Source organism: Trachurus trachurus (assembly GCF_905171665.1).
Source record: "Trachurus trachurus genome assembly, chromosome: 1".
Taxonomy (NCBI): domain Eukaryota; kingdom Metazoa; phylum Chordata; class Actinopteri; order Carangiformes; family Carangidae; genus Trachurus; species Trachurus trachurus.
This window is the reverse complement of record NC_139891.1, coordinates 38,635,761-38,647,206: the sequence shown is the minus strand read 5'-3', so window position 1 is coordinate 38,647,206 and position 11,446 is coordinate 38,635,761. Positions and strand designations below refer to the sequence as shown.

The 11,446-nt window shown below is 41.0% G+C and overlaps 1 protein-coding gene across 2 annotated transcripts in view; it reads left to right on the top strand.

Moving 5' to 3' along the window:
• The first annotated feature begins 232 nt into the window (after positions 1-232).
• npepps (aminopeptidase puromycin sensitive) overlaps positions 233-11,446 on the top strand; it is a 64,750-nt gene continuing 53,536 nt past the window's right edge. Inside the window, exons 1-5 of one of the 2 annotated variants that reach the window (XM_083970083.1) lie at positions 233-651; positions 6,013-6,052; positions 6,125-6,209; positions 6,341-6,418; positions 7,772-7,893. In XM_083970083.1, the coding sequence (XP_083826209.1) occupies positions 6,152-6,209; positions 6,341-6,418; positions 7,772-7,893 (258 nt within the window). In that variant the 5' untranslated portion in view covers positions 233-651; positions 6,013-6,052; positions 6,125-6,151. The remainder of the gene's footprint in view (positions 652-6,012; positions 6,053-6,124; positions 6,210-6,340; positions 6,419-7,771; positions 7,894-11,446) is intronic. The other variant, XM_083970082.1, reaches the window with a different exon arrangement.

The window sequence follows — 11,446 nt, the reverse complement described above, 5'->3', positions numbered from 1 at the left end:
AAAACAAAATAAATAATCAATAAAAACATTTACATATTAATTAAATAAAAAAATTGACCAACAGAGTTTGTTTTTGATGCCTTTTGGTTTTGGTTTTTTCCAGTGCGACTGCAGGGAATGGTGCACGCGGAGCCACCGTGCAGTGCGTGCACTCACGTTAGTCACGTACGCAGGAACGTCATGACGTCGCTCGTGTGTGAGTGTGTGCGTGCGTGCGTAGGTTAAGCGGAGTTGTTTGGGGCTGTGCGGGGATAGAGTCGCCGCTGAAGACGGAATCACTACCTACCAACCAACCTACCTGCTGCTGCTGCTGTCGCTGTCCATCCCCACTGCCGAGGCCCCGGTTACGGTTCGGTTTGGTCAGCCCTGCTGCATTAATTAATTAATTAAATAATTAATTAATTAATAAAAACTAAGAGAGAGAGAGAACAACAACCACTCTCATACACACAGACAGCACAGCACAGTAACGTCTTCGTTAGCACAGCCCGCCGGTCTCCCCCCCCTTCAAAAAATAATACAGGAACCATGCCCGAAAGGAGGCCCTTCGTACGGTTACCGACTGACGTTTACCCCGTCAACTACGGCTTATGCCTGAAGCCCGACCTGATCGACTTCACTTTCGAGGGCAAACTGGAGGCGGTGGTGGAGGTATGTTGTTATGTAATGTCACCACCAGCTAATATTATTTGCCTGTGTGTGTATGTGTGTGTGTCGATGGCGCTGGGAGCAGCTGCTGTTGTAACGTTAACGTTGGTAGTGAACGGCGGTTGGTTGGTTGCTATGCTCAGTCCGTTGCTAACTGGGGCTAGAGAGAGAGTAGCTCGTGCCTTGGCCGTTAGTGCCGCCGTCATCATCGTTCTATAGTCCTCGTGCACGGAGAACAAAATAACGGCTGCTGCCTGCGACTGCGAGGCTCGAGCCAGCCAAGTGGAGCTGAGCTGAGCTAACGTTACTGCGGCTAACTAACTAGCATGCTAAGCTAACTAGCACAACAACAGTTCCCATAGACTTCCAGCAGACTCACGTTAGCTTTTTTTAGCCAGCTGTCTCATTAGCCCTGCCAGCCAGCAGCATTAACGTGCCCTTAACCAATACCCGTAACGTAACATAACACCAGCGCAATGATATCAGCATTAATAATAATATCACCTGATTGGTGGTATTATTATTTTTTAATCTATCACAGCAGGCAGGTGTTAACGCGATGCTAAGTAATAGCAGCTAGCAATCGCTCACTAATGTTTGCTAAATCATGGCAACACCATGTCGCCCCCTCCCACCCCCGAGCCTGAGCCTCAGTCACTCAGTCATTCAGTTCACAGGGCTCCAGACTCACTCTTTTTTATTTAATTTTTAATTTTTATTTTTTTACCAGCAGCACAGTGGCTCCTAAACCTAACATTTTAGGAGGTCAAGCTGAAAATGTAATGGGGTTCACACTGTAAATCCACTGGTAAAGCAAATATTCACATTTCCTTTTCATTCAGTCCTGTAATGACAGATACCACAGTCTTTGATCCATAAAATCATAAGACATAAAAGTGTTTTATTAATCCCACACATGGGAAATTTGGTTGTTAAACAATATTTTTTTAAAATTAATTTTTCACTTTTACATCAAGTAAAGGCTGGATACATAATATGGTCCGCAGGAATCAGAAACAAAACAAGCAGACACACAAACAGAACAGACCAAATTAGAAAAGAAGACGAAGAAACAACAGCTCAGATCTATATAAATAATACAGTCAAGAAAATCCCTGCAACATGATGTTAGAGACACCAGGCTCTACATACCGGTAGTTCAAATATTCAATGTTCAAAAACAGACCACTTTATAGAAGTGGTCTGTTTTTAAATGTAATATGCATGTAAGTTATTCTAATGGCCTTAGATCAAACACTACTCCTCGCCAGCCTTTAACAGTTTGTACTGTACCTTTTCATTGATCCATTGTACATTCTTCCTCGCTGCATAAGTTAAGAATACAATACAGCCTCTGTTTTGATGTTAAACGTTGACTTGGGAGGCCCAATAGAAGAGACGGGAATTTGGTTGTTACCATAGCATTTTGTAAGGTAAAAAAAAAAAAAAAAAAGTAGAAGAATATGCAAATATAGAGATATAAATATGATGTAAGACAAACATATAGTTATGTACCAAAATGTTTCAGGAATATATACAGTCATTCACAAGAATGGAGTAAAATTAGCATCCCTTCCATGTTTCATCAGTTTCAAAAAAACAAAGAACTGCAAATTTACTGTTTGTATGTGCAAGATAAGTAGTCTCAGTCAAATTTTAGTGGCACAATGTCCTAATTTTAATGGTCAGTCTGGAGCTCTGAGTTCAGTTGAGTTTAGCTCAGGTTTGCACCCAGTTGGCAGTTTACTAGGTTCACCCAGCTCAAACTAAAGCAAAGAAAAACTTCAATAGCATCGTAAAGGAGCAGTTTGTGCCGACAGACACCGTTCTGGAGGCTGCAGCTTGTTTTGACAGGTGTTCATATTAAATCTCTCGACCCCTCAACAACATGACAACATGAACTCGGGGCTCCAGACTGCGTCCTGAATGGAGGAGGCATTTTGACCCTAAACATTGAGACGGTGCAAGTAAATGTACGTTAAACATGGAAGGAGGTGACTCAGAGTATCTGGTATCTGTCTTTACAGGTGGCAGCAGGCCAACGAGTGAGTGTGTGTGAGGGTCATGAATGAAAAGGAAACGTGCATATGTGATTTACTTGTGCTCCTAAAACTTTAAATTAGGGGGCGACTGTGCTCCGGTAAAAAGAAAAAAAAAAAAGAGTTGATCCGCAGCTCTGAAATGTGTACATTGCACTGCACACATCGCTGCTCACTATTTATTGTTCATTCTTTCTATTTATTGATGTTGTTTTCTTTTATTGCTTTTAGAGATTCTATGGAGTCACCAGACAAAGTCTCATTGTCCACGGTGCCAATGACAATAAAGTTTATTCTATTATAAATAGCAGCTAGTAGCAATCAAGCCGCCCCCTCCCACCTCCGAGCCTCAGTCACTTAGTCAGTCACTTAGTAGTTTACCTTCATGCAGGTGGAGTCTCATCCATTGTAGTGAGTTAACTGCTCTTTTAGGTGAATACACGGCACAATTTGACCTCTAGTGGGTCAGACCAGTGAAATAACAGCATGGTAACCTAGAAATAGAAAGAATTTCTCCCTTTGTATTAGTGCAGTATTTACAGCTAATGAACTTTCACTAAACATATTGTGAAAAGCCTGAAATTTCTTGATAAAAACACGTGCAATTTCAACAATACTACTAACCCTCCTCTGTCTTCTGTCCCTGAGGGCCGGACTGTAGACTGTAGTTAGATAGTTCTGTTGTTGTGGGAATGCATTTTCAGTGGGTATACCTGAGTTTCACAGTTCATTTTCCATCTACTTTTCACATGTGCATCAGTAAATTTACCTTAACACTGGTGAAATGTGGAAGCGGCGACTCAAAGAATCTTGAATGAGTCCTTTCAGGTGTCGGGACGATGTGTGAGAGGATGATGAATGGAAAGGAAATGTGAATATTTACCTTGCAAGTTGATTTACGCTCCGACATTTTCATATAATTTTAAGTTTGGGTGTCCACTGTGCTCCTACTGTAGTTAAACACCCTCAACAACATCACAACAGAGCTGAAGCCTTTAATAAACCGACTATCAACACTTGTGTCAACCAGTGTGACCACATCAGCCTGTTACATGTGGGAGCAGCTGCTGCATGGGAGCATTTAAACACATTATTATTGGATAATGACAGTTTTGAGGGATTATTTGCATGATAGCTCAGTATCGGCAGCTCGGCTCGAGGTGAAGTTAAACAGTTTCCTTTAAAGTGGATGTTAATGGGTCACTGGATCACTGTGGTTCCTTATTACTGGACTGGACTGATAGGGACGGCCATAAAACATCACATCATCAGACTATATCAGCTCCGTGTGTGTGTGTGTGTGTGTGTGTGTGTGTGTGTGTGTGTGTGTGTGTGTGTGTGTGTGTGTGTGTGTGTGTGTGTGTGTGTGTGTGTGTACACCTGTCAGCTCAGTGTCCTCACACCTGTGTCCGACTGTAAACACTCAGTCATCACAGCAGCAGCAGCCTAACCCTCCACACAGACAAAGTGCTACATATGAACACTGTTGTTTATATGACGCCTTCTACTAATGAGCTATAAACTGATAAACAGATGAATAACTCGTAATAAATTAACAATAATGCGATAATACAAACAGTTGCAAAACAAAACAACGTTCAGAGTGACAGAAAAGAAAGAGAAACCAGAAAGTTTGTCTCATTTTGTTGAATTAAACATCTTTTTTGTAGGTGAAAGTGTTTAGAAACATTAAGAATATTATTTTTATAGGAGGTTAAATGGGAGGTGTTAGATTGAGATGCTGAAAACAACAAAACAAAAACCCACTGGAGCAGGAAGTAATGCCAACATCGTGAGACTGTGTTCATAAAACATTTAATCAAGTTTTAAATATATTCAAACACTCTGTTAATCATTTAAATGTTTGGCGGCACAGTAGCTGTGAATCCCAGTTTCAGCACGTTGGAACTTTTCTTTCTTTTTTTTTTTTTTTTATTGCTCAGCTTTTGCTGATTGGTGTGAATTCTTTCACCTTTAGGAGTAAAAAAAGAGAAAAAGAAGAATCCAGTGGATAGAGGAAACTGACGCACGTTTCATCATTTCTGCTTCTCTGTGTTTAACTCAATCACACACGAGGCCAAAACATTACAAACCCACACCGTTAGAACCAGAAATCTTCCCAATAAGAATAAAATTAAAGAAGCAAAATGAGAAAATATCAGAAATGAACAAGTTTGTGAAAACAAAACACATATGTTCAGCCTGCTTTTCTCTCCTGTGTCATTTAGTCCATGTCAGATACTCGGTATACAGCTGTTGTACGTATGTTATGAATATGTTGCAGTGCATTATGGGATTTGTTGTGTGAGAAGTGAGCGCTACACAGGCCTTTTTTCATTAAGTATTTATTTGTCTCCTTCCTTCCTCATTTCTTACTTCTTTGCACATTTGTCATGTTAAATGTTTAAGATCATAAACACATTTTAATATTCAACAAAGATAACCCAAGAAAATATAAAATGCAGTTTTTAAATGATGATTTTTTTTAAGGCAAAAAAAGCTATACAAACCTACCTGTGTGAAAAAAAACTAATGTAGCACTAGCAACCCAAAAGGTAATAACGGCCAATAACGTAATAATGTTAGCCATTTAAAATGTAATAAGGCAAATAACGTAATAAAATGTTTGTGTCAACGTAATGGCAATAAGTTATTACATTATTGGCCTAGTTAAAAAAACGTTTGACATTGTAATAACCAGTTATTCAACATGAACAAATCAATATAGAACCTGTCTGACAAAGCAAAGTAAACTAAAAGATAATTCGACAGGGTTTCTGCTCAAAAAGTATAACATTTGAAAATCGAAATTTTAGGCCTTAAAAAGTCTTAAATTGAAAAGTATTATAATAGTATTGTGTTCAAGTCTTCAATCATTTCAGACAGGTCTTAACTTTCTTATGCCCATGTAACGCTACCTCAAATGCTCCTGCAACATTTCATTGTTTCAACATATATACTATATTGCAGCCAATAATTTTGTGACTCTGCATTTCTATTACGTTTTTGTTTGTCGTGATTTATGTCTTGAATTTCATCTATAAAGGTCTAAAAAAAAAAGTCTTAAATTTGATTTGGTGAAACCTGCAGAAACCCATTTAGCTGTGACAGATGTGCAAAAATAACATAAGAAATCAGGAAGGAAAAGGGCAAATGAATATGTTTTCACAGCAGTGAATCTGAGTTTGATGTGTTTGGTCTAAAATGTTTCCACTAGTTTTGTCTTTCTCTCTTTTTCTTTCTTGTCACCGTTTTCTCACGGCTTCAGTTTAGATTTAGCGTCATTTACATTCATGGCTCCTCTGACTTGTTTTATCTCTCCCAGACAGAGTTTGGAGGATTTGAAGCTTGTGTGAGGTTGTGCGGTGTGAACACACACACAGCAGATTAAACTAAAAGAGAAAAGGAATGATGCTGTTTAATGTCAATATTTACAGGTCACACAAGCGACGAATCAGATCGTGATGAACTGCGCCGACATCGACATCATCACAGCTTCCTTCGCACCGCAGGGAGGAGACGGTGAGAAGAGAACAACACAAAGTCACACTTTACTGCACAAAGTCACACTTTACTGCACCACTCCTAATTGATCTCATCTCATCTCTTATATATGTGTGTGTGTGTGTTTTATTTCTTCTTCCTTTGTGCAGAAATCAACGCTACAGGATTCAACTATCAGAACGAGGATGAGAAAGTCACGCTGTCGTTTCCCAGCGCTCTACAGAAAGGTGAGACAGACGGCGACACTAGCTGCGTTTCCATCCACCTTTTTTTTAATTCGCATTTTCAAAATTTGCGAATAAATACTTGAATAGAAACGCCAGAAATTCGGAAAAAAAAGGCAGTAAATGCGACTTTTTGTCATGGAAACAGGTTATACGAATTGAGCCAGAGTTCCCGACTGTCTTTCTGTGTAAATATTACAACATGAAAACCTGAGGCTTATATTCATTGGGTCTATATGTACAGTATTTTCTTTTAAAATGTAGCTGGTGCGGCTTATACAGGTGCGTCTATAGTCTGGAAAGTACGTAAATTGTCCATGATGTTGAGTGTCAACTGTTGGATACAGTCACTCTCTCTTATGACGTAATCTCACGGCGCACTCCTCCTCTCCCAATAATTGCAAAACACTAATGACAGGGCCGTTGCTATGAATTCTGGGCCCCCTTAAAGAATACTAAAGTGGGCCCCTCCCCCTAACTTTTCCTTTTTTTTTCTTAGACTACGTATGTATTATCGTTTTTTATTTAGCCTTCTTTGTTTTGATGCTAATGCAGCATTACACTGCAAAAACTCAAGTATCTTAGCAAGAATAGTTGTCTTATTTCTAGTCAAAACAAATCTCATTCTACTTAAAATAAGACTCATCACATTAAAAGTAGCTTGTTTTTAGACACTTTTTACTCCTTTCAAGCAGATTTTCACTTGGAATAAGTAGAAAAAATCTGATAGTGGAGCAAGTTTTTCTTCCTTATTACAAGCACAAAAAACTTACTTTCACTGGCAGATTTTTCTATTTATTGTGAATTTAAGTAAAAATGATCTAAAAACAAGTACATTTTTAGGTGATGAGTCTTATTTTAAGTGGAAAGAGATCAGTTTTGACTAGAAATGAGACATTTGGACAAGAAATAAGACAAATATTCTTGGAAAGATGTAGAGTTTTTACAGTGTACTATGAGTATTAGTCAGGGTCTTACGCAGAATAAATCAGTCATACAAAGATTAGACCACTGGGGTTTTTTATGGGCCCCACTGGGCGCTGGGCCCCTAGAGTTATCACCACCTTTCTCCCCTAGACAACGGCCCTGACTAATGAATGGAAACTGTCATAAATTCGCTTTTGCTTTTTGCGCATTTTCACAAAATCCGCTCTTAAATTGGATACATTTGGATGGAAACCCAGTTACTCACACTGACACTGCTGTTGAACAGTAACAGACTCTGTGGTCGTGGCTCAACGCACACCAAAACTAACTCTCTGTGTGTGTGTGTGTGTGTGTGTCTGTGTGTGTGTGTGTGTTTCTCTGTGTGTGTGTGTGTTTCTCTGTGTGTGTTTCTGTGTGTGTGTGTCCTAGGCTCCGGCACGTTGAAGATCGACTTTGTCGGGGAGCTGAACGACAAAATGAAAGGATTCTATAGAAGTAAATATTCAACCGCTGCTGGAGACGTCCGCTACGCCGCTGTCACACAGTTCGAGGTGAGGCGACGACGACGATGACACCGTGAGGGGGGGAGGAGGGGAGGGGGAGGAGAGGAGGAGGGGGTGTGGTGTGTGTGTGTGTGTGGGGGGGAATGGGAGGATGTTTTCCTTTCTCTGCTCTGTTGCTTCACCTCCACTCGGCCGGCGTTGTTGCGACATCGGCTGTGATGGTCATGTGACTCCTGTTTGCTCTCTGAGTCGTCCCCAAGATGAGGATGATGATGAGGCAATCGCTCTCATTTCACTCTATTTATACGCAGGTTTTGTTTTGACATCGCCTCCTCCTCCTCTTCCTCCTCTTCCTCCTCTTCCTCTGTGTTTTGTGGGAAAGTTCAGAACCGGGTCAGTCCGGTCTGGACCTCGGCTGTAAATCTGTCATTGAACATGACACAGAGAGAGAGAGAAAGAGTGAAATTGAATGAGGAAGAAGCAGTCAGAAACAAAGCTGACCTTTATTTTGGAGGTCTGTCGGTCACGAGGTTTGACATATATACAGTATATACTATATCTGGTTTCAGGACAGTGTGCACTTGTATTAATTATTTAAAAAACAAAGACGTGTGTGAAGCTAAAGTGTGACCAAGCAAACTTCCTCCGTCAGTACGATAAATATTAATGTTGTGACGGTTTGTATAAATTAAATTCACCCCTTTATTCCCACACTGTGCAGCCTGTAACCAAGTGAGTTTAATGAAATGTTAGATTTTCTTCTACGTTAAAATAAACAAATCAAGGAGGAATATGATAAATAATTATAATTTAAAAGATAAATTATATATAAACACCCCGAAAAACACAAGAGCACTTCTAAATCTTGCCATCAGACGATGTGTTGTGGTTAAAATAATCAATAAATGGATTGAAGTTAGATTTTGTAGAACTTTCCTTCCTGGTTTTATAATGAGAATCTTATTTTCTGCTGCTCCAGATGTTTCACAACATCTGTCATTAGTTGCTGCTGTTTGTTTTTTGTTCCAGTTGAGTAAATCCTGACAAACTGAACAGTTTTCATCAAGTCAGTGTCGAAGAAAAGCAGCAGACGAGAAATAAACCACGTACACGATGAGATTACCTCTGTCTTTAAAGGGATAGTATCATTTTTTTTAAAAGTGGGGTTGTATGATCTCCAAATAGCCCCTAAGAACTTTAATTGCAGTAGAAGACTCTCTGCACTCCTCCCGTTAGCAACGCCAGCCCATAATAGCCCTGCCCAGAGATTTACAACATACAGTGTTGTGAACAGACCCAAAGAAACGGCCTATTTTCACGACCTAAAAGAAATACACAGTTCCATTGTTCGCTATAATATAATTTTTTCCAGCCCTTCAAAGTGCAGGAAAAACACAGTTTTTATCTGGACTGAACCAGCTGCTGATCGGCGGGCGCTAACCCTGGGCGGAGAGATACGTGAGTTGGTTAGGTCCAAATAAAAACTGTGTTTTTCCTGCACTTTGAAGGGCTGGAAAAAATTATATCATAGCGAACAATGGAACTGTGCATTTTCTTTCAGGTAAAACCTCTTTTAGGCCGTGAAAATAGGCCGTTTCTTTGGGTCTGTTCACAACACTGTATGTTGTAAATCTCTGGGCAGGGCTATTATGGGCTGGCGTTGCTAACGGGAGGAGTGCAGAGAGTCTTCTACTGCAATTAAAGTACTTAGGGGCTATTTGGAGATCATACAACCCCACTTTAAAAAAATGCTACTATCCCTTTAATTTACCTACTTATACTACTATTTATTGTTATTATAATAATAATCCAATAACAGGCCGAGCTCCTCACCACCGTAACCTGAGCCAGAGGATGATGAGCTGCTGCGGTCGGAGATGAAATGTTTTGCCTCAGGTTGTTTGTCTGATGACTTCATTGACTCGGGTTTGACAGACGACTTCACTGTGAGGGCGTTCACCTGGCGCACAGAGAAAACACACAGCGTGTATTATAATTATCATTACAGGGCTGTACAGTGCGAGCATTTCACTCGCATATGCGCCTAAAAATAGATTGTGCGAGTAGAAAAAATAAAAAGGGAGCACACGTGCGAGTACGGATTTCAACCCTTTCATTCGCATTTTCTAAAATAAATCCATACAAAGTGGATCAAGCTAGAGTAAAATGTTCACACATCTCTAAACAAATCCATCCTTCGGCAAATAACAACACAGCTCTTGTGATGACGCGCGATCACATCTCAGTCACACAAGCTGCACTTTTTTTTATCAGTAGGATACTCAAGCGTTGCGGTAAAGTTTGTCTATTTAATTAACTGTGTTTAATTGACTGTCGTTTAATGTAGCAGGATCTCTGTGTAAACGTATGCGCAGCGCACTGATCACACAGGGAGAGAGGAGGTGAAAAGAGACAATAACACGGTACCTGTTGTAACTGGCTTCAGCCTGTACCATCGCTAAAACACCGCCGACCAGAAGAGTGTTAATGTAGCCTCTAACTTCATGACCGCAGCTCAAACCGGACTGGTGCCTCAGCACGGCGACCAAGCTTTGATGATTACACCGGATCCGCGCTGGTTTACAGCAGCGGTCCCCAACCTTTTTATCTCCGCGGACCGGTCACCGGTGGAAAATTTTACCGCGGCCCGGGGAGGGAGGGGGGGGGGGAGGGAGGGGGGGGGGGGGGGGAGGGAGGGGGGGGGGGGGGAGGCGGTCGTTCTCTTCGGGGGCGGGGGCGGGGGTTAGCGTACGTTCTCCTGTTTACATTATGTAGGCCTACTGTATAAACAGGACTACACGTTCACATAGCCTAGTTTTCTCTTACGTTTACGTTCTTTGTTACAACTCACCATAATATAGTATCACAATAATAATGTCAGTCATCTGGGGGTGATGCTCCGTCTGTCATCTCGGGTCCTGTCTACTCTGTCTACTCTGTCATTTCGTTTTGCTGCTGAAACTGCAGAAAACTCAGTTTCACAAACATAATATGTTTGTAATGGAAGCAGGTTTCCAGTGCTTTTGTGGCGATCTCAGGATATTCTGCTTAAATCCAGAACGCAGGGAGAGAAGTTTTCTGTGAAGTGATGAAGCGGCAGAGAGCCGGCCGGGTCCCGCACACACATTGCGTTGGAGCATGTGAATCACCTGTTGCAATGAACCCGTCATTTAAACAGGACTCGTGCTTTTTCTTTTAGAACAGCTTTCTTCTTGTTGGAAGGCGTCGGGTCTTCTGTCGTCTCATTATTGAGTTTTTCCCGGCCCGGCGACGTGTGTTTTTCACTCTTTTACGTTTGTGCCTGCCTGTCAATTGCCTGTCATTTGCCTGTCAATTGCGCAGCACTGGGAAGATGCACAAACGGAAGTGGCAACATTTTCAAAATAAAACGACCGGAAGTGTGAAATAGATGAAACAAACGATTTTTTTTTTTTTTTTTTTTTCATTTTCATTTCATCTTTCTGCGGCCCGGTACCAAATGATCCACGGACCGGTACCGGTCCGCGGCCCGGTGGTTGGGGACCACTGGTTTACAGTATCCCGCCGTATTTCAGCCGGGTCGCTACCGGAGCTTCATTAAAAAATTTTTAAAAAAGCGCTC